At 43.7% G+C, this 24,459-nt stretch overlaps 1 protein-coding gene across 1 annotated transcript; it reads left to right on the plus strand.

The window, feature by feature from the left end:
* The first annotated feature begins 3,497 nt into the window (after window positions 1-3,497).
* Window positions 3,498-9,680, plus strand: RTP4 (receptor transporter protein 4). The gene is made up of 3 exons (XM_075555881.1): window positions 3,498-3,652; window positions 7,665-8,061; window positions 9,585-9,680. Exons 1-3 carry the CDS (start codon window positions 3,498-3,500, stop codon window positions 9,678-9,680), a joined length of 648 nt encoding a protein of 215 aa, XP_075411996.1.
* The last annotated feature ends 14,779 nt before the right edge of the window (window positions 9,681-24,459 follow it).

Raw genomic sequence — 24,459 nt, forward strand, 5'->3', positions numbered from 1 at the left:
TCCCCCCAAACAGTGTTCCTTGCTTTCTCACTAGTCTTTAACATGAGTTCATTTCTTCTTTAAGGAATCTCCATATGCTATAGTGGGGCATATTGAGCCCTTGCTATACCACTTATAAATAGCAGATAGAGAGATGTCTGGTATCACCAGCACAGCAAGGTTCAGCGGTCATTCTTCCCTGTTCTGAAAAACTGAAGCAGGAAAAGGCAACTGAGTCAAAGAATCATGTAGCCCCACCTGTCCTTGACTCCATCCCTTTAAATTCTTTCTTTATCTACTGTAGATGTACCTACAGAGTTTATGCTATGCAGTCACCAGTAGTTTACTGCTATAGTAACGGCTAAATCTCCTGTTTGTTATTTCTCTCCCTGAGACAAATTGAATCCCTTCATTTCTTTGCACTCTCAAGTGAGAGTAACTTTAGAACTAGATTATCGAGTGAGTGAGTGCTATAGACAGGGCTGCCACCTCCCATTCCAGTCTTTTCCTCATTAATCTCTCCCATTTCTGTCTCGCCTCCTTCTTTTCCCAGCCCAGAATGTCCCCAAGAACCATTTATTTATATTATGCTCTGTGCTAGACCTAATTGTGATAGATGACAGGGCATTCTGAAAGAGGGTGTGCGTCTGAGATTGCAGAAACTAGACTTCAGCCCTAGTGATAACACATTGATCCCGTGCCTGCACTTTGCAAACTAAGGAGCTGGACTATTGCAGGAATGGAGAGAAAACACTCATTGACCAATCAGGTGTTAGTGGCTGCCTAGAACACTGTCATCAGCAGTTCAGAGCTAGAATGAATCTACAGAGTTCTGTAACTCCGAACTGCTGGGAATCTAAGCTTCTCTATGCCCAGTTTTATTTTCCCCTCCCAGAATTGATTAGGCTGAGTTCCCTTAGGGAATTATCTCCCTCCCTGCCGCTGAACTATCTCTCAGGAACTCTTGGACAAGTTTGTGAGCAGGCACCAAAAGTTACTAAAAGCCTATAGGCCACCACCATCATACTGCATGAGCTGGGTAAGTCATCCCAATTGGATGTCTGTGAGATGAGGGCTGAGGGGGGTGATTCTGGCTAGGATGTCTCGCAGTCATTAGTGTCTATAGTCCTGTTACTCTGGAGTCCTACTGCCTTGGGAATCCGGGTCTTATAGCGGGTACAGAGGGGTTTGAAAGTTATCATTTCCTTCACCTTCCCCCTCTTTTCTCCTCATCTCCCTACTTCTCCTCTTTCTTATTTGTGGTTGGGAAGTTGGTGGGTTTCCTCTAGGCCTTAAATCCCATGACATACCCCTGTCTCCTCCCAGTCCTTTCCAATGCCAACAGACCGGGCTGGTCTAGAGCAGGGAATTTAATGGATCTATCAAGGATACATTTTGGGGAAAGAGACCATGAGAGGGGCCAAGAGGGAAGGGACATGGGCGTGCTCTGAAGAGAAAAGCAAAGTGAGTGAAGATGAGCGAAGGGTGGGCAGAGCTTGGGCCTGGGTCATGAGACATTTGGGTTCTGGTACTATATTGATATTAGGAATGAATCCCTTGGGGCTCACTTTTCTTATGTTTTACAATTAGAAGGGAAAGGGAGCAAGTTGATTCCTAAGGGCCTTTCTAACTGAATTCCAGGTTTCCAACATGTCCTACATTGCCCTTATAGACATCAGTATCCTCGATAAGTAAGGCAACGTGGGCCAGGAGGGCTTGTGTAGAACAGCACGCCCCGGGGATAATTTTGTCTCCTGAAGAGAACTCTTTCAAACCCAGCAACCCAGAGAAGACCTCGGTTGGTTCTGACTAGAACATGGAAGCTGTTATGAATCTACACATCTTGCTTGTCCTAGTGGATTTTGTTATGAATGTACACTTCCTGCTTTTCCTAATGGATTTCAATGAAAATTCCATCGTATGGATGGATATGTGTTATATAATTCTCTGTCATGTTCTGTATTCATTTTTTATCATTTAAAATTGCTTTTCTAGAGAAATAACATAAACTCCAAGGGGATAGAGAATATTTTCTAGATTTTTCAGGATCTTTAAGTTGAAAGTGATCTTAAGAAGCATACAAATTTCCAAGAAAAGGGATGTTTTCCTAGCCTGCCACCACCAAACACAGACCCCCCATACCTGCTTGTGATGCTGCCCTTTGAGATACATTACAAACAAATCACAGAGTGACATGATCTCTTCATGCAGTAGGCTCTCCTGCCACAGTGTCCCAGAGCTTTCTCCAGGTGAAGCCACTAGGTCTAGGACTGATTCCAGCTCAGCAGCCTGCAGCTTGAAACCATAACCTCAGCTTCTCAAGGAGCGAGACAGGTAAAGACATTAACATTTGGGGAGTCATAAAGATCCAGATTTAAGTCTCACTTTCACTGTTTACTAGCAGCGTGGCTTCGGCCAAAGTGCCCCAACTATGTCTGCCACCCATTTAAAAGCCATAATGAGTCCACCTTATGTTGTTGCTCGGTGCCGTCAAGTTTGTCCCAACAAACAGGACACAAGGAGGAAGCACTGCCCCGTCTGTCCATCCTCACCGTGTGGTTATGTCCTAACCCATCGGGGCAGCCACTGGGTCAATCCATCGTGTCAAGGGTCTTCTTCTTTTTCACTGCTCCTCTACTTTTTATCAAGCCTGATGTCTTTTCCAGGGACTGGTCTTTCCTGAGAACATGTCCAAAGTATATGGGATGAAGTCTAGCTAGCCTTGCCTCTAAAGAACATTCTGGCTATACGTATTCCAATACTAATTTCTTTTCTTCCTTTGACAGTCCAGGATAGTTTCAGTATTCTTTGCCAACACCAAAATTCGAATCTTGTCTAGCCTTATATGACAGAGGTTTCGTAGGTTGTAATTTGTACAGGAGCAGATTGTCAGATTTCTCTCTCTCTTTCTCTCTTTCTAACAGAGCTACCGGCTGGACTTCAACCACCAATCTTCTGATTCCCAACTAAGTGCTTAACCACTGTGCTACGAAGTTTTCTTTGAGCCACTCACCTATAAAAGACCAGGGATAATCTTACACCCACAGCCACATACTCCCCAGCCCCGGCCTCCACCAGATAATTCATTGGTATGTGTGGTAACACGTGTTCTCCAATTGCCTTCCCACCAACAAGGTGTGAGCAGTTACAGGGCAGAAACTATTCCTGTTAGATGGTACTCCATGTTCTGTGCCTAACATATTGCCTTTCCTATTCAAAAAATGAGATAGAAAGAAACTAAAAGTTGATGTAGAGACCCCCAGAATGTAGACCAGAGCTCTGTGCTCATGTCTTTCAGCAGGACCCACTACCAAACCAGCAAACCTCAGCTGGCGTCTGTCCTCATAACAGACTTGCTCTGTGCACGCCTCAGGTCCCAAACAAAAACAAAACAAACCCGAACACCCAGGTGTGTCTTCAAACACAGGAATAGAAATGTAAACCTTTTTTTTCCTCCCCTCTTCATGGGTGGCTGGTAAATAAGAAGTTCCCCTAACTCTTGGCTCCAGAGGAGGAGGATGGATGTGGATATCAACTCATGGGAGCGGATGTTTCAAACCTTGTTGCAGCAGGAAGAACCTTGGCACAGATGGACTTTGAGGCTGGATGAGATGATTCAGCCAGACCGAGTGGCCAATGGGTGGAAGCAATACCAGCAGAAAGCCTTTGGCAGGTGAGCGAGTGTTTACCAAGCCATAAACCTTCCTGAGCTGAGAGGGAGGGTTGCCTTCCCGAATCAACTAGTTGCAGTCAAGTTGACTCTCATGGTGACCCAGGTCATGTCCGAATAGAATTGTACATCATAGGGGTTTCAGTAGTTGATCTTTCAGAAGTAGAGCACCACGTCTGCCGTCACAGGAGCCTCTGGGTGGATTCAAGCTGCTACGTTCCATTACTCATCAAACACGTTAACCATTTGCACCAGCCAAGCACTGCTTTGAGGGCTTGCGAAAAGAATAAATGAGTATGGATTGTTAGAAGGACTGTAGAGCCCCCAATACAATGATGGGGTGTGTGTGTGTGTGAAAAGAGTAAATGACACCAGGCTCTCCATTCTTCTGTTGTCACAAGGTTCTTTAGGGTCTGATTGTTGAAACTTCTATCCTCCAACTCACTAAACTGCTTACCTTGATGTTACTAGGTGGCCCTCTTTAAGGCTTTCTGAGACTCTCCGAGCAATGCCTCTGTGTTTCAGCAACCAGCCTTTCTATTCTCTCACCACTCCATTTGCTCCTGACTGCCTCTCCCGCCTTCTGCAGTCTTCCTCATCAGGCCCGACCAATCTCTCTGGGCTTCAGCTGACCCACCGTCGTGTTCGGAGAGGACTGAGAGCAAGCAATCTTATGGAGCATAGTTTTTATTGAGGGCCCAGGGATAACTGGAGAAAAAGCCAGACCCATTGTCATGAAGTCCTTTTTGAGTCGTAGCAACTCTATAGGACAGATTGAAATGGCCTCCTTGGGTTTCAAACTACAAACTCACTCCCATCGAGTGCATTCTGACTCATAGCAACCCTGTAGGACAGGGTAGACCTGCCCCTGGGGGTTTCCTTGACTAACTATTGAGTTACAGGTTGGTTGGTTGGTTTAATCATTTCATTGCAGGGCTCATACAGCTCTTGTCACCATCACCCATCCATCCATTGTGTCAAGTACATTTGTACATATGTTGCCATCATCAATTTCAAAACATTTTCTTTCTACTTGAGCCTTGGTATCAGCTCGAGTTACAGTTGTGAGAGGAGCTGAGCACCTCTAAGTGCTCTCTCTACGCATACAAGAGAACGGTGTTAGATACATATACATTTACATACACTGGTCATTGGTGTGGATTGCTATCCGGTTCATTCCAACACATGACAACCCCATGTATGCACAGTAGAGTCGCTCCATAGGATGTTCATGACTAGGACTATTCAGAAGCAGATCATGGGCTATTCTTCCCAGGTGCCTCTGGGTGGGTTTGGCTAAAGTTTGCTTATCGGTTTGCACCACCCAAGTACTTCTTTCTATATACTTCCATCTCTTAAAATAATATACTAATGAATAATATAGCTGTGTATCATATTGCAAAAATGGTGAGGAAGCCACATGTGATCTCCCTTGGCTACACAAGGCAGAGGGAGAATCCATCTCCACACAAACAGAAGACTAATTGCCTAAGTCAGACAGGCCCCTCCTCCATCCTCTTTCTCCTATTCTGATACCAACCCTCCCTCCTCTGGCACTCTACTTCTCTTCGGGGTTCAACAACTCATTGCTGTGGCCACCCAGAACCCAGACAACACTCAGATTAGTGATTACGAGTTGGCCTGCTCACTGCAAGGCCAGCAGTTCGAAACCACCCATTTATTTTTCAGAGAAAGATGGGGCTGTCCACTCTCATAAAGAGCTATAGTCTCAGAAACTCACAGGGACAGGGCTACCCTGCCTGATAGGGTCACTGTGAGTTGGCATTGCCTTGATGGCAGTGAGTTTGAAGGTTTTATTTACTGATATGTCTCTCTCTCTCTCTTATTTAAAAAGTTTTATTCCTCCCCCCCCCCAAATCATTTTATTGGGAGCTAATACATCTATCATTCCATAGTTCGATCACATCATGCAGTATTGCACAACTGCTACCACAATCAGTTTCAAAATACCCTCTTTCTTTTTGAACTGTTGTTATCAGTTCCCCTTGACCCACCGCTCCCCTCATTGTACCTGGAAGGTTTAAAAATGATTATTATTGTTATTAGGGAAGTTCCCAGGTTATCACAAGCTAGGGTCAAAAGAGTCAAGACTACATAAAAGATAAAATCTTTTGTCGACAGCAATTCCTCTTTTTAGCCAGCAGCCTCTCTCTCTGGGCCTCAGCCTCTCAGTCATGTGGTCCCTTGGCCTCTGCCACCCGCACCAGGAGGCCAGCCTGATGCTCTGCCTCAGAGTCTCAGTCTCAGTCTCAGTGCTGCTCCTTGGCTCTGACTCCTGGTCTCCTGGCCTTGGTCTCTGGTCTTGGTGTGACATGTCTCTGCTGCCTCCACCACTTTAGGCAGGAGGGATCTTGAATATGCTCTACTAGTGTATCTTCTTCCTTGATGTTCCTGGGAATTCTGTCTGTTCCTAAGAAGGCTCTAAAAACTGAGCAATGGCTTTGATGTTGTTATCGGTCCGCATACCCTATCCCCATGGAAACAAAGAATGTTGAGTCACTTCACACCTCTAGCTAGGATGAGACTCAGGATACATCCCACCTTAATCCTGTCCATTAGCATCACAGAGAATTCCCCCTAAAATGGGATTATATCACAGCCATAGGGACTATAATTTATAATTATATTGCCAGCATCAGAGATTATGGTTAGAAAGACTTTATGAATTGATTTCATCTCACATATATTGTGCTTTATATATTTATATATTGATATTGATATGAAGTCAATTAATGCATATAAAGGAGCCCTCCCTAGTGGTATAGTGACTAAAGTGCTTAGCTGTTAAATAGGAAAATCAAAGATGAGGCATCCGCTCTTGTAAACATTACAGCCTTAGGAACCCTATGGGACAGTTCTACCCTGTCCTATGGGACCGCTATGTGTTGGACTCACCGGTATTAGGCGGCATTCTGAGTTACGGATATTTTAGTGGCAGTGCCTGCTCTTTCAGTGAGGCCTCCCAGGACTCCACAGAGCATGGCTTTCCAGCTCCTTGGCGGAGCCCATGCGGAAGTCACTGTGTGACTTGGTGATCCAATGAGCTATGTAAGTCTCTCTCTGTGTTAGCCAGAGTTATGGGAGGGGTGCATGATGACTTTATTTTGATGCTCCCCAAGCAGGAAGATTCCTCTCCTGTTTAGATAAATCACTCGTCAACCTGATAGCAGAAAAGCCACCTACCAGCACCCTTTGAGAAAGCTATCAACCAATTTTTAAAAAGCGCCTGTAGTTTACCATATATATTTCTTCACGTTTCTTATTGGGTCTTTACTACGTAACCCTTGAGAAGTTTTATTTTTATGAATTGAGGCTCAGAGAATACCTCCTGATACGAACTGTACATTTGAGTCTCTAACCCAGCGTCACGGCTTCAGGGTCTAGCTGACTTCCCAGGGTAGAAAACTAGCCATGGTGCTTGGTAGAGGTGATACACCAGAGCAGCCAGTTGGTTTCACGTGGCACTGGATTAAACACAGGCCTGTAAAACACAGAACAAATTTTTAATCCCTTTATGACTCAGTTTTCTTGTCCATATATTGGGTTCAGTCGACCTTCTCCAAGCCTCAATTCATAAAAGAAAAATGACTCAATGGTTATATTGTCAACAGAGGGTTGCTTTAAGGGTAAATGGTACAATGCTGCTAAGCACCAATTAAAGTATTTGCCTCAAGATAGAGACTTTTTGGGAATTTTCTGTGACTCTTATGAGGAACATATTTCCCTGGCACAAGACAGAGGCTATTTCCAGCTCAGACATCCAGACATTGTTCACTAGCAAAGAGACACACTTGATGGTGACTTATGGGTAGCTATTCAGTGGGCCCTGGGAAAACATTATATCAGAAACTCAATTGATTGCCCTGTGTCAGTGATTGCAACACTCCCAATCACAGATTCCTGAATTTTCCTCTAATTGACAGGGATCGAAGAGAAGAGATCCTCTGGTCAACAAGCAGCAGAGAACATAATGGTGCCTTCCTTCTGTCTGCAGGTTCCAGTGTTCCTCCTGCTCTCGAGCCTGGGCTTCTGCCAAAGTGCAGGTCCTCTGCCACATGAACTGGAACCTCCAGACGTCGCAGGGGCAGGTGCTAATGCGATTCTTTGCTCAGAGGTGTAAAAAGTGTCAACTGTCCCAATTTGAGAAGCCCACGTTCTCTTCTGAGAGCACCAGTACAATTCTGAACAACCTGGTGCAGCGTATTCTGGAGAGATTCTATGGCAAGGACCTCAGTACTGTTCGGGAGGTCCCGGTGGTGGCAGAAGTGCCTTTGAACGGGTCTCACGACACAGCCAATTGCGAAGCATGTGTTCTTGGCTTTTGTAAACATGGCTTACAAGACCCACTCACTTCATTCTCCTACCTGGATATTGGGAATTTCTTGCCTACTGTGAGTGACGTGTTGGTCCAAAATAGAGTCACACAGGAGTCAGCTGAAGTAGGAGTGCAAATGTCAGAGTCCAGCCGTGCCATGGCTGGGACCCAAGGGTATGAGCTAACCCCTCAGACCACATCTGGGGCAGTCTTAAGAGCCACACACAGGAGCGGGACTTCTAATACATCTCGAGCTGAGTGGTCTACCACGGCAGCATCGGCCTTTTGTGAGTCTGGGCATAGAATGGCTTATGGAAATCGCCGAGCCCCTGGCTTTCCACCACCAAACAATGGCTCTCACCAGAACCACCTGAAATGGTGGTTCAAGTGGGGCACTGCGTGTGTTGTGGTTGTCTGCCTTTATTTTGCTGCCAGATCCTTTACTAGCAAAGTAAGAAGGTGAAAACAATTGTTTATTTTTCCCTTGTTTTAATTCAATGGTGATGAGAAATCAATGAACTGTGTGCCATTTGATAGGAGAGAATTTTTGACCCAACAAGTTCAACTTTTTAGAATAAGGACTGATTTCCTGGATCTTTTCTGAAGATATGATCCAATACATGGTGACCTTCCAATACCTATGCATTAAATCACTACAGGATCTTCATTCATTCACCAACTCACTCATTAGGTCCTATCTTGATAATAACTGAGAGTCATTAGTATTAACCTGAATGTTATGATGATGAGCTATATAATGGCTCCCAATAAGTCCATGTCCTAATCCTTAGAATCTGTAGCTATGCTAATTTACATGGCAAAATGGAATTTTCTATGGATGGAATTGGATGATTGATTTAAGAGATGGAACATTATGCTGTATTACCCTGGTGGGCCCAATATCATTATAGGAGTCTCCATAAGAGGAAAGTCAAAATATGAATGTCAGAATAAAATGAGACTTGATGACAGAACCAAAGGACGGAATGATATGCTTTGAAGAGAGAGGAAGAGGCCACAACTAAGGAGTGCAAACAGCCATGTAGAAATTGGAAAAGACAAGGAAGTGATCCCTCTCTTGAGCTTCCCTAAGATTTCAGTTCTGTTTATACCTGACTTTCATCCCGTGAAACTGATTTGGATATTTGACCTTCAGAAATCGAAGATAATAAACCTGGGTTGGTTTAAGGAATTACGTTTGTGGTGATTTTGTGATAGCAGCTATAAGAAATTACTATCGTTATTAATATTAATAATTAATAACTGATGTAATTATGTAATAGCAAAAATCAGGCGATTCTGTTTTACAGTCTTGAAAGAAAAGAGATTGAGGTGCTAGTCACAAGGTCAGCAATTGAAACCCACCAATAATTCCTGCTGAGAACGATGAGGCTATCTATTCCCACAAAGATTTTAAGTCTCAGAAACTCACAGGGGCAGTTCTACGCTGTCCTGCATGATTACTGTGAGTCAGACTCGGCCCAATGGCAGACTATTTAGAGTTTTATCACTATAGAGTCATTTAGCTTCTCCTCCGTCACCAAAACTTCTGCCCTCTTTTCCCTCTGCTTTTCTTTGTCACATTCTCTCCATGCGCAGCTTGGAAACTTGGATAATTGTATTAAAGGGGGATTTGGATTTTACTCCAGAAGGAATGGGAAGCCATTGAAAGAAATTGAAGTTGGAGGCCATTAGAGCGGCACCACATTAAAAAATATTGTATCCCTCCAGGGCGTGGTGCCCCAACAGACTGGACTGGAAAGCACTCCTAAAGGCCAACAAACGATCCTTGAACTAACTACAAGCTTTTCCTTCTTGTTGTGTTTTATTTTGTTCTTTGTCAGTGTTTTTTTGTTGTTGTTTTATTGTATACTGTTGCTTGGTTTTGCTCTGACTTGTTTTTGTGCATGTTATTATCTCCACAGGTCTGTCTAAATAAGATAGGCTGGATGAACTATCTGGAAGAAAAACAATGGGACTGACAATTCTGGGGGACATGGGATAGGGGGAGGCAGGGTGGGGGTAAGGAAGTGGTATTAACAAACCCAGGGACAAGGGAACAACAAGTTGTCCAAATTGGTGGTGAGGTGGGTGTGGCAGGCCTGGTAGGGAATGATCAAGGGTAATGTAACTAAGAGGTATAGCTGAAACCCAGGTGGGGATGGAGCATGATAGTGGGGCAGGAGGAAAGTCAAGGGAAATAGAGGAAAGAGCTAGGAGGTAAAAGGCATTTATAGAGGTCTACACAAAGGCATGTACATATGCAAATATATATATATATATATATATATATATATATATATATATATATATATGGATGGGGAAATAGATCCATGTGCCTATATTTATAGGTTTAGTATTAAGGTGGTGGAAGGACCTTGGGCCTCTACTCAAGTACTCCCTCAATGCATGAATACTTTCTTCTATTAAATTGGCATTCTATGATGCTCATCCTCCAGACACAACCACTGAAGACAAAGCGGGTGAACAAGCAAATGTGGTGAAGAAAGCTGATGGTGCCCGGCTATCAAAAGAGATAGCGTCTGGAGTCTTAAAGGCTTGAAGGTAAACAAGCAACCATCTAGCTCAGAAGCAACAAAGCCCACATGGAAGAAACACACCAGCCTGTGCAATCACGAAGTGTCAAAGGGATCGGGTATAAGGCATCATCAGAAAAAAAAAATCTTACCATAGTGAATGAAGGGGGAAGTGCAGAGTGGAGACCCAAAGCCCATTTATTGGCCACTGGAGATCCCTTGAAAAAAAAAATTCTGTCTCTGGAGGATAATGGAGTATAGAACAAAAATAATGGACATAGAGATTCAATTAAGACAGCCAGGTACACAGAGAGAGACTGCTATATATAATGTAAATATTTCCAAAGAATTTGAAGATAATGAAATTAATTTCAGATAATTACTTTATCTCCTTTTTTTCCTGGCCATCTCTTGCCACTTCCAACAAAACTGCCCGTTTATGCATACACACACTCCCGACCCCCAGCCCCAGGCACAACCACCAAACCAACCTAGAATTTACTGTATTCCTCCTATTTTCATAGCTTTTTGGTTGTTCACAAAGACTATTGACCTAGGGATCTGGAGACTGTCTTTCTATTCTGTGATTCTGCTCCACAATCTAGGGCAAGCCATTACAGCTCCCTGGGCCTCAGTTTCTCCATCCACAAAATAAATTAAGATCTTCTAATTAAACATAGAGGATTAAAAACTTGCATTTACCTCTGCTATCCTTTGAATTCGCATGGAATGACAGCAAGAGGGGGAAATGACATCAACACACAAGGACAACAAGAAAGGGTAGAAGCTAGAAAATGGATCGGTGATAGGTAACTGACTTTAAAGAGTCCGAGAGCTCTGCAGTAGAAGGTAGCCATAGGAAACCCAATGCATGTGCCACAATTCCAGAAAGGCCCAAATTGTAGGCAAGAAGTAACTGAGAAGGTGGTCGCTGGGAAGGGTGAAGTAGGAGCATTGGCTGAAACCCTTTATTACAAGCTTCTTTCCTTTGCATCCATGTAACCTGGTAGCAGCTCTTCACTAACTTCTGGACAAGGAATAGAAGTTAATTCTCTGAAAACTTTCAACCAGTTTGGCTCTGGACTTATAGAGATCCACATACTAAGGAGTTAAGGTGATAATAAAACTTCACATTTAATAATGGGGCTCCTGGCTACTGGCCTGCTTATGTTCTATGCTCCCACCCCTCAAATACACAAAGGTATAAGAATTCCTCTCCCCCAAACAGAATATTTCAAACAACAACCATATAAAAATCCCTAACAACTCACTACCATCTAGTGGATTCTGACTCATATCAAAGCTATAAGGCAGAGTAGAACTGCCCCTTTGGGTCTCTGAGACTTTATATCTTTGTAAGATATATAATGTTAACTTGCACCTGCGTGAATGTGTAGAGGTGGAGTGAAAACTATCAATCAGGTCCCACCCTGATTATGCCTCTTTGGGGTGTGGCCTTCTTATAAGAGACACTGGAAACTCCTCTCTTTCCCCTCACCTTTCTCCCCACTGGGACTCTGTGTCTGCCTCCAGGGGCTGCCCCATGTGGGCTGCTGACCTGAAGATCTGCTGGCTCTCCGCTGTGTTTCCACGGATCTCTTCCCCGCCGGCCTGTAATCTCCCTGATGCCCGCTTCACATTTCTGCAGCCCTGGCCTACAGCTCCGTGCGTCTGAAGAGGGCCCTCGGCTAACATTCCATCCTTGGACTACATGGACTGGGCTGGGATGCCTTGTTGATATAAAATTACTTGTTGATATAAAGTTCTCTCTCTCTCTCTCTCTCTCACACACACACACACACACACACACACACACACAATTAGTGTCACTGGTTTTGTTCCCCGGACAACCCAGCCTAACACTCAGTTCCTCATCCTTGAGGACCCTGAGCTCTTGGTCATAAGCCATTCTTAGATGATAATTTCAGTACTTTCCCATCAGTTCTCAAAGTTGAACAGAGAACTTCCCAAAGAGGACCCAGTGGGTGACTTGGGTGTCACACATCCTCTTCCATCCCTATGGTGTGGCAGTAGTTATATCTCCCTTTGAGGACCAGTATGGTGGCTCTGTTTCGTGTCTGCTGCTTCGTTGGCAAAAGATCAGCCATCAGTAGTAATGAGACCATTGCTGTGTCCCTTAGTGGAAGAACCTTCATCTAGACTGTCTGGACTTGCAGAATCTTGATCTGTGGCAACCGGAAGCACACACAGCACTTGATTTAGTGTGCGATGGCAAATAGGGCCACGTCTACTTCGAAACCTTGGCTTCCAGACCTGCATATTCTACCTATTAAAGCCGAGGCCATCTCTTCCAGGAAAGGCTTACATAGCTTTAGAAGACCTACCAAGTTCACGGTGAAGTGGCTTCAACTGGATGGCAGTGGTCAGAGCTGCAGCATTGTGCGGTCTTTGATTTAGTGTGTATGCCACATCCTATCTACAAGACTGTATCTCCGAGCTGACAACACAGCTGTGTCTTCAAGAAACTCTATCATTACTCTTTCAGGATGGCAGCTTCTGAGTGATGCGGTGTTTGTTAGGACCCGGGAATTCCCTGGTTATCTCTCCATTGCTGTAACTCCTTTGGTATACAATATTTCCCCTTGGTGTAGTTGGAGGTTATGTGAGATCCTGCGACAGTGTGTGGCAAAGTAGTGTTGGTGGGGGCTCTAAACATCGAGGCCCCTTCCTTTTCAAATATGCAATGAGCCGTCCCTTTCTGGCCATTAGCTCTCCCCCGACCCCAACCCATTTTCCAGTAAGTTTGAGGAAACTCTTGAAAAGCAAGGCAGAGCAGTGCAATGCAGTGAAGGCCTGGAGCCCAATACGTCGAGGACCCAACACGGCAGAGTGAAGGCCGTTGCCAGACTGCTGGAGAACTGCCCGCTCCGACCACCCTCAGTAGCTCATTAGAGAACCACCTGCCACACTGAGTCTCTGGGAGAAGACTCCAGGAGGGGATGCCTCCAGGGAAACGAAGGAAACGGAGAAGTTAGCTGGTGCAGTTGGATATAAGGAGAGATTTACCCTTCCAGCAGACGTTGGGAATGAATTAGAGAATAGGAAAACACATTGAAAACCACGAAATTATTAACTGTGGGGGTAACAAACATTTGCACAGGAAAATAACATTGCGCTATGAATAACATTCAAACAGAAATAATATTATGACTGAATATTGGTTTAATTTTAAAAATGCCAGTGAGAAACAGTTGTGGGGATGTTTAACAAGCCTGGATAGTGGCTGAGGAATATAAGAGAACCAAATTTCGAAAATGTCACAGAGGCCACATCTGACCTCTGGCCACACAATGAAGAAGGATGATCTAGCTCCATACCAGCTTGAGGTCGATTGCCACAAGACAGAGCGCCTGACACCTCTCCAGTCTCTATCTTTCTTTACCCTATTCTGACACCAACTGGTCCTCTTACAACATTCTACTTTGGGGCTGGTCGCAATGGTTACATGGAAGTCACAGAAAACACTCACGCTGATGGGGTTACCAGGAAAATTAACAGATTACCACAAGCGAGGGTCAGAAAACACTCAGGAAACCATTGGTCCTCAGGCATCACCTCTCTTCAGCCAGAAGCCAAGTCTCTCTGCAGCTCCGCCTCTTAGTCACATTGTCTCTTAACCACCGCCTCCACTAGCCTGGCACCACCGTCTGCTGTGCCCCATCGTCTCATAGTCCTCGTCCTAATCCTCCACCTTTTCTCCTGGCCTACTTGCCCCAGCCTTTGGTCTCGGTGTGGTATGGGCTCTGCTGCCTACACCATTTCCAGTATGGACTTCCAATGTGCTCTTCTGTGGCCTCTTCTTTTTTGGTGGTCCTGGGAATTAACTCTGCTCCTGTTTCTGAGATAGTGCTCTTATACATTCATGACTAACCTGACCAATCCCCTCTATTTGTGCTGCACTATTTGGCCCTTTTTATATGGCCCTAATGCAATCATTTCGTGGGGGAGATACAGACATAGATAGAAGAGCCATATGAGAAATCTCTGCCACATTTGCTTATGCACCCACTTTGTCTTCAGCGAACGTGTCAGGAAAGTGAGCATCATGCAATGCCAGGCTAATAGAACAAAGTGTTCTTGCATTGACAGTGTACTTGAGTAGAGGCCCAATGTCTATTTGCCACCTTAATACTAAACCTATAAATATATGTACATTTATCTATTTCCCCATTATCATATATAAGTATATTTTCATATGTACATGCCTGTATTTAGACTTCTATAAATGCCCGTTGCCTCCTAGTTGTTTCCTCTATTTCCTTTTACTTTCCTCTTGCCCCACTGTCATGTTCAGCCTTCATTTGTGGTGAAGAGAGCTGATAGTACTTCACTATAAAAAGATATAGTGTCTGGGGTCTTAAAGGCTTGAAGATAAACAAGCAGCCATCTAGCTGAAAAGCGACAAGGCCCACATGGAAGAAGCACACCAGCCTGTATGATCACGAGGTGTTTATAGGATCAGGTATCAAACATCAAAGAACAAAAACGGATATCACTGTACATGAGGGGGAGTGCAGAGTGGAAATGCAAAGCCCATCTGTAGGCAATTGGACATCCCCTTACAGAAGGGTCACCGGGAGGAGATGAGCCAGTCAGGGTGCAGTATAGCACTGATGAAACATACAACTTCCTCTAGTTCTTTGATGCATCCTCCCCTTCACTATCATGACCTCAATTCTACCTTATAAATCTGGCTAGACCAGAGCATGTAGAGGGGTACAGATAAGAGCTGGAAACACAGGAAATCTAGGACAGATAAACCTCTCAGGACCAATATTGAGAGTAGCCCTAACCAGGAGGGGAAGGGGAACGTGGGGAAAAAAGGGGGGAACTGATCACATTGATCTACATATAACCCCCTCACATGGGGATGGGCAACAGAAAAGTGGGTGAAGGGAGACATCGGTCAGTGTAAGACATGAAAAAACAATAATTTATAAATTATCAAGGGTTCATGAGGGAGGGGAAAATGAGAAGCTGATCACAAGGACTCAAGTAGAAGGAAAATGTTTTGAAAATGATGATGGCAACAAATGTACAAATATGCTTGACACAATAGATGAATGTATGAATTGTGATAAGAGTTGTACAAACCCCCAATCAAATTATTTTTTTAAAATCTCACTTAACTACATAAATTTTTATCCTTGATGACTGGGAAGCAGTGGAGAGTATCTGAAAATTAAAAATTAGGCAGCAATATATTTTATAGCATAGAGCTACATACCAGGAAAGAAAGTTCAAAGAGATATCCATGATTGCCTGGGGAAGCTAAATGGAAGTTGACAGGGCAGGGAAGGACTGATTTGTTTTTATTTTTAAAATCATTTTATTGGTGGCTCCTACAACTCTTAATATAATCCATACATACATCCGGGCAAGACTAATTTTTGTAGTGACTTATCTTACACTGTCAAAGAATCACTGCTGACTCATTGTGACCCTCTAGGAAAGGGTAGGACTTCCCCTGTGGGTTTTCTAGACTGCAACACTTTATGGGAAGTAAAGTCCTATCTTTCTTCCTTATAACCACTGTTGGTTTTGAACTGCTGACTGCAGTTAGCAGCCGGATGCATAACCACTATGATACCAGGACTCCGAGTAAACTTAACAGAGTAATTTGTCTGTTGTTAACATATATATACATATGATGTTAATAAAAATTAAGATCGAATTCTACTTTTAAGATATAATACCTTATTAGGGTTTTGATGTCACTGAACTCTGATATTCGACCAGTGGCAGTTAGATTTTATGTCAACTTGCACCCGTGTAAAAGTGTAGGGGTGAGTCCAACCTAGGATGTCTCCTTGGAGGGATGGCCTTTCTATAAGAGAGACACTGAGACTCTCTCGGCTCTCTGCTCCTTTGCCTTCCTCCTTCTGGAATTCAGTGTCTGCCTACAGAGATAGTCCCATATGGCCTGCTGATTCTGGGAGCCAACCCATGGGGCTGTTGGTGTCCTGCCATGTCCCCACTGACTTTGGATCCATGGAATTCTGTACCCACCAGTTTGTGATCTCTGTGCACCCCCCTTCATCCCCTGGCATCGTAAACCTGCAGTTACATGAATCTAAGGATGGTTCTTGTTAGCATTGAACCTGTGGACTTAAGTTGGAGTGGTGTGGAATTCCTTCTGAAGATAAAATTACTTCTTGATATAAAAGTCTTTCATATATATATAATATCTATCTATCTATCTATCTATCTATCTATCTATCTATATATATATATATATATATTCCTTGTTTTTGTTTCTCTAGACAACCCAGCCTCATACACTACCCATTCTATTTTCTGCATTCTAATATGCCTATCTTCTCTCATTCTCCTGCCTTCTCTACTCTCTGACTCTTTATCCAAACACAATTTAGATATAATAATGGTGAAAATGCAGATCCATAGGGTTATTTTTATTTGTAAAGCCTTGTCCCTGGGTAGTACAAATGGTTAAATTGTGCTGGGCTCCTAATGGAAAGGTTGACAGTTCAAGTCCACTCAAGCACTTCATAAGAAAGCCCTGGTGAGCTGCTTTGAAAAAATTTGAAACAAACCAAAAACCTCTATAAAGTACAGTTCTACTCTGACACAAGAGGTCGCCATAATTTCCACTGGTCTAAGGCAACCGTTTACCTATGAAGCCCCAGGTCAATTGGCTGCCGACTAGTCCTAAGGGAAAGGAGATGAGAGCGTGCCTGTGCAGCCACTGAAAGAATCCATTGACTGCTTGGTGTTGTTAGGTACCTGTAGAGTTGGCTCACCTTGACCCTACTTACAACACAACAAAATGCTGCCTGGTTCTGCAGCATCCTCACAATCACTATGCTTGAGTCCATTGATGCAGCCATTGTACCAATCCAGCTCACTGAGGGTTGGCTGACCCTCTGGTTTTGCCCAGTGTGTTCTACTTTTCCAGAGTCTGATCGCTTGTAATAACGTGTCCAAAGTACTCAAAAAGAAGTCATTCCATGTTCACTTCTAAGGAGCATTTTGATTGTACTTCCTCCAAGACATATTTTCTTGTTCTTCTGACTGTCCACAATTCTTTAAATATTCTTCACCACCACCATAATTCCAAAGCTTCAATTGTTCTTTTGTCTTTGACTGTTGAAAATTTAAGGAAAAAAAATGAAAAGTTGTCTACTTTTTAAAACATTTATCTGGCTTTATTATTTTTTATTAGTTGGGATTTGATACATCTAACACATCATTCCATATTTTAGTCATGTCAAGTAGAAGTGTACAATTGCTACCACAATCAATTTCTAACCATCTTTTAACATGAACTCCTTGACACTCTCTCCCTTGTACAACCCCCTACCACTGTTCCCCACTCCGCCTGAACCTCTTATTATACTTGCTGTTTGTATCAGTCTGGGTAGACTAGAGAAACAAATTCATAGACACTCATATGTATATAAGAAAGAGAATTATATATGAGTTATTGGATATTGAGAAAACTTCCCAGCCCAGTCCAGATCAAGTCTATAAATCTGGTATTAGCTCATATGTCTGATACCAATCTATACATTCCTCTTCAGACTCACAGAATACATGCAATGATGCTGAATGCAGGCCAGTAGGTGAAAAGTCTCCTGGATCCAGTGGTGGTGTAAGCATCTCAGTGTTGGAAGGTATCTCCACGTGGCTTCTTCAGCTCTAAGGCTCTGCCTGTCATCAGCCTGGCTCCATGAGGCTTGTCAACAAGAATGTCTCACAGGGACTGAATGGGTGTCCCACCTCAAGCAAGCTATTTATCTCCTTAGCGCCTCCAAATGAGGTCATCAAGCCACCACCTAATTGACAGGTTAACCTCCACCCCTTTACTCTTAATCCCCTCAAATTGATAATAGATTATGTTACTACCGCACTGTTCCTATGTGTTCATCAATCCTGGATTTCATATACCAAAAAACAGAAAAACACATAATCAAGATGGTGACCTCTATTGACATAAACCCTGAGATACACTCTACTGTGAACAAACATAAACCAAACCAAACAATACAAATCCAAAGTACAGAAAATTCTGGAAACCAGATCAGGCCCAGCCTTCATCATAGGGGATTAGGGGTGGGGAGTGAATCTACTGACAAAGTTTTAACTGTTCAGGTCAGATTTATGCCTTTGATCTTCTCTGCTCCTCTCTTCCAAGCACTCGGATTGGTGACCACTTTCCTCCCAACTCTCAATTTTAGATGGGAGACTCCTCTGGAGGTTGATTTCCTATATGGTTCCACAAATGATTCTTGGGCTCCCACTGTCAGTCATCACCTTCTGCACACCAGAGTCTCACAGTTTAGACTCTAGCACTAATCCCTCCTTTGACTTTGGATTATAAAGATTCTAATCCTTCATTGACTGATGATGGTATGACTCATCCATGTGGACTTAGTTGACATTTCTCTCAGATGGCTGCTTATTTGGAGATAAGCCTTTAAGACCCCAGATGCTATTTTATTTGGTAGCCAGGCACCCCCTGAATTCTTTGCCACATTTTGCAACACCACCCATACTTCTGTGTTCCCTTACTGAGAGTGAGTATTGAGCAGGGACATGATGTAAGAACTATTTGTTCTTAAGTTGGGGCTAGGATTTAGTGCAAGCCTCAAACGTATTCCTAGATCCACCCTTTTCCCCCTTCTTGTTATTTGCGTAACTTGGGTTAATATTTTTGTCATATATTCCATAATTTAATTGCATCACACAGAATGGTACATTTGCTTCCATAATCAGTCTGCAAACATAGTTTTCCTTCCTGGACTCCTTGACTTCATCTCCCTTTTATGTCCCCCGTCTTTCTATATTCCCCCACCCCCCTACAAAACCTTGTTCTATTTGCTTTCCTTATTGGCTCAGTGTCCCTGGGTTTCATTGACTGAGAAACACAAAAACAAACAACACAACTTAGAGGGTGAATCCAAGTGGTGACACACCTCTGAGAAACACCCTAATATGAATAAGCATGAGCAACCTAAAACAGAATGACTTTCACAGGATTTCCTGAATAATATACAGTAATTTAGTAAATAGGGCATTTGTTAATAGTAAATAGTAGTACAGTAAATCATACAGGAAATAGGGCATTGATTGTAGCAAGTGTTTGCTTGTCCTTCAATCAACAGGACACCGCTCTTGGTACAGCTGCCTTCTGCTTCCTGGGACACCATGTGTTTTCCAACTTAAGTCTTCAGGTTCCAAGTGTGTCTGAGGTAGAGTCCTGGTCCCTCAGTGGGGTTCCCACATGGGGTCTCACCAATGCAGCCTCTGAAGGATGCCGTGTGCCATAAAGGTTCCGGGTTCGGTGTCCCAGCGTTCCACAGCACGCAGCCTGTGTTCCTGGGAAACCTACAGATGTTCTAGTTCAATTTTGCCCACTGGCTGTGGCCACTAAAGACACCCCCCACCTAATGTTCCCACAAGCATGCTCAGTCCCTCATTCCTCCAAAAGTTGTATCATCATGGGCCACCAATTCTAACCAACCACAATAATCATATGATTTCTCCCAAATAATATTTTATTGGCCTAAATTTTAAACAATTGCTATGTTTACTGTCCATTTCTAATACTACGAACATAAACTTTGCTCCAAATGAGAAATCACAATGTGTAGACTCAGAATTTGATTACTCCAAGGGAGACGAGGGAGGGAGGAGGAAGAAGGCTTTTCTTGCCCCCCGAAGTCTGAGGCTTCTGATCACACTGCTTGAGCCTGCCACACCCAGGAGCAATATGGTGCAGGAGGGCCGAGGGAAGGAGTGTGCTGTGTGCCCTATAGCTGCCTGCCCTTCCAACAGGGCCTTCCATCCACTTGGCTGCAAGCCAAACAATGTACAAAGCCAAACAATGGTTAAGGGGCAATGCCATCTTCTCATGTTGGAAATTGCATACGGAACTGGGGCAGAGGCCAGCTTGGTCAACCTGGAGGGAAAAGCAAACGCCTGGACAGCCAGAGGTGGTAGGTCAGGAAAAAAGACAGAGGAGAAGGGTAGAGACATAGTCAGTAGCTTCTACCTTTAGGGAATTTGGTATAGTGAAGCAGGTTGGTCCATCCTTGCCCACCTTCTTTCTGTTGCTCAGAGTAGGAGCCTGGTGAAATGTGTCTCCATGGCCAATCAGTGTTGTCGAGTCATCTGTGGATTCATTGGGAGTTTCCTGAACTGCTCACTGTCTTTCCTAGAGGTACAATTGCCTCAGTGTTATCAGGGGGACTAGTCTTTAAACAGACTGAAGATCCCCAAGCTCTCTGTCCTCTGCGAAAGAAAGAAAGAAAGAAAGAAAGAAAGAAAGAAAGAAAGAAAGAAAGAAAGGTTTACTCAGGGGTTAAAAATATCAGCACTCCACTCAGTGGCTGATTTCGAATTTGATTTCTAGGACAAATGCATCTCAGCATTGGGTGCTTTTGGTGTCCTTGTGTTACCACCTAATGCCTAATACCTGTTATTTGATTTGTTGGATATTTGTTGGACCCAAACATCTGTCGAAACCTCTCAACCAACTGCATGATTCGGAATGGTGAAAGGGAACAATGTGCCTGGAAAGCAGACCTCCATCCTCGTTTGGGGCAACCATTTTGATGCTAGAAATCATGAGAAGGGAATTACTAGAGGGAAAGAAAAAGGCATGGAGAAAACTTCAGCAACAGAGAGCCAAGCTGGGATCAGTAACAACCAAAAATATTTATTTTATGAACACTGGTAGCACTGAACAGATTCTCTCCAAATGGAGATCTAACCTAAGAAGGGTCAACAAAAACTGCTCTTAGCAAAATCAATCAACCCCTGGAATGGAAGTTTTTGCCATGTATTGCTCATTAATTATCGCCCTGGGCCACAAGCTATGTATTGTAAGGGATGCTAAGTGCATCAACTGCCCTTCCCTGAAAAGCCTCTCGTGTTCTCTTGCCCCCATCTACCCTTCACATCTTCACCTCCCATAAACTCAAGGCACTTGCAGTCTGGGGTGAGATACATGCCTTGAACATCCTCGGGCCCAGAGGGCAGAGAACGGGAAACCTCTGGAGGTTTAGAAGGACACATTTGTCCGCTGTTAGAGCTGAAAGTGGTTTTAGAGATCAGGGGCCAAAAGGCACCAATCTCCACTCAAGAAAGTCACAGAGGTGAGCACTCAGGAGGGATGCTTTACCTCCTCATTCAGCTAAAAGCCTGTGGGTTAGAACCTGGAATTTATGAAATTTGTTATGAAAAAGTAGAGAGGGGCTGGAGGGTGATGGTAGAGGTATGAGAACAAAGTAAGCAGAAGAATCACGATCGCTGGCTCTTGGGAAGTTTCAAACGCCCTAGATCACTGAACATGCTTAGTACTCTGGTATTATCTGGTCCCTCTTTGGGAGGAGGTGGTGTGGGTATTTAGAGGTGGCAGGGAGCAATAACGGAGTCAGAGTCAGGATGACTCTTTCTCTGGAGACCCTGGGATGCTGACAAGTGAGTCCCAGGGGGCTTTCGTGACTCCGATTCCTGAGAGTCACCCCCCTTGGATTCTTTCATCCTCGGGCACCTTTTCACAGATCAGGCAACACCTCCTCGGAGGCAGCGGAGTGTCTCTGATTCAACTATTATTTTCAGAAGGTAAGCTTGTGTCTCTCCCAGATATTAAATGAACATGTTCTAAAGATTTTACTGAACACATCAATTAACGAGGAAACCGGTAAGGTTTAGAATCGGTTCCAAAAGGATGGTAAAACCTGACAATTTAATAGATCGCTAGATTAAATACAAAAACCGGTTCATGCTCAACAGGATTATGAACTGTAAACTTTGAGGGCTGTAAATTCCATGGAGCAGAAATGAGGCGAATCTCTCTTGGCCTAAAGTGTACAAGTGTGCTTGCTTTTGTCTTGCAGTGAGGAAAAACAGCCCCAAAAATAGAATGTCAGGGTCAGTCCATGGAAAATCGTTGTCGTTGGGTACTTTCAAGTTGTTTCTGCCTCATGAAACCAGACACCGCCTGGTCCTGCACCATGCACGATATTTCCAGGGAGCAATAAGTCACCAGGTCAGTCCAACTTCAGCTATTAAAAACAGAGTCAAGCAGTTCCTAAGTAACCACGGAGCAGCTGATAATTGATAAGACAATCACTCGAGCCCAGGCTTCTGGGGTAATGGGATATTTGAGCCAGTCGAATTAAGAAGTAGAGATGGGGCTCTACTCAGGGGGAATACACATTAAGTCAAAGAAGTAGGTGCCTTTCAGGAAAGATTGTTCACCTCATAGTCCTCAGCTTATGAGGAAATGGGGGCGGGGCCTTTCCAGTGAGAGGAGGGATGTGAGGCACGCCCCCTTACCTTTGTCTGTGGGCTTAGGTGCCCCATTTTGCAAAATCGACCAATAAAGGCCTCGCTCTTGCTAAAGTGTCGATTGGATTTCTTGAGTATTCGTCGGTTAAGCTCCATGATAGCCCATTGGTACCCTCCTCTGGGAACAAGGCGTTCTCTCTGGAGACTCATCAAGTGTATGGTGCTGATTCATGGGTTTACTACTGACCCGACAAATATCCAATATGGTGTCGGAGTGTCACAGTGTTTCTTATATTTCCTATGTTTGAGCCCATTGTTGCACCCCCTGGATTAATCCATCATGAACATATATCTCTGATTCCCTTGCTTCAAAGAGTTTTTCCTATGCTGTACTAATTCCAGCAGATGTGGGGTGGTAGTTGAAGTCTCATTATGACCAACCCAATATTTTTGTTCCTGCCACACAGGCCAGAAAAACCAAGATATCCAAGGGTCCAAATGCCAATTATAGAATGGGAAGTGGTGTATTTCCTACTCCTTTCTTCCCAGATCACCCTTCCACTTATAGAAACATTGACCTATAAGGAATTCCAAGCTGGGTCCTAGTTCCCCCATTCTCTAAACTCAAAGCAAGACTCCTTAGCCACTTCATCCCCACTTCCATTCATGTTCCATCCTCATACTCACAGTCCTTGAGTTCCGTGTTGACCTCTAACACCCCTTTCTGCATCTCAGAGACCTTAACACATTCTCAGTTGGAACGCTCACAGGGTATGTTCAAATGAGGCTAGATGACACTTTTGCTGACATGTTAACTGAAGGGATTTAAGTCCTGAATTTGTGAGTTTAGCATCAAAATCCCTCAAGACCCTTCCAACTCCCAAATATAAGACTTCTATCACAATTTGTTCCCCTAAATGAGAAAGACAACTTGCAAATAGAACCTAGAAAGTCTCAGATGGGTTTGCAAAGCTGGCATTGATTTTTTGGCTTTAGGAAATCTCTAATTTCCTGGTTTCACATCAGAGTGAATACTAATGTCTTTCCTTCAGGGAGGGCTATGCGGATGAGTGAATTACTATTTGCTGAGAGATTTGGGAGCCTGAGGCACTAAGCTGCTTACCAGCTCTGACAAGACCTCTGCACAAACACCCATCTTTTTATCCCTGCCAGCTCTTTGTGGGTGGCAGAGGTTGGAATAATTTCATTACTAGAGTCCGTCAGCATTGACAGCATCTCTTAAAGACTGCCTTTTTCATAATCATTTTATTTGTTTGTCTGAAATGAAATTCAGGTAGAAAAGGGACCGGAGTAGCAGGAGGATAGCTATTAACCATTCGGATGATAACATGAGGGGCATGAGCCATCTCTCACCACACCTGGACTTTAGATTTTGTTTTGTTTTCCTGTTATCGTCTACATAAAATGAGTCAAAACATTCTGAGAAGGATACATTCCATACGGCTAGTAAAGTTGCCAATCACTGTAACAGAACATTGAGACCATACGTCGGAGTTGGAAATGCGGATCTTTGGGAAGTATTGTGCCAATAGTTTAATTGTATTCTTTTGGCTCACGGTATGTCAGAATTGAGGGAATACTGAGACAAACATTTTTCAGGTTGAGAAATGGAGGACTAAATAGGGATCAGAACTTCA

Source organism: Tenrec ecaudatus, chromosome 8 (assembly GCF_050624435.1).
Source record: "Tenrec ecaudatus isolate mTenEca1 chromosome 8, mTenEca1.hap1, whole genome shotgun sequence".
NCBI lineage: Eukaryota > Metazoa > Chordata > Mammalia > Afrosoricida > Tenrecidae > Tenrec > Tenrec ecaudatus.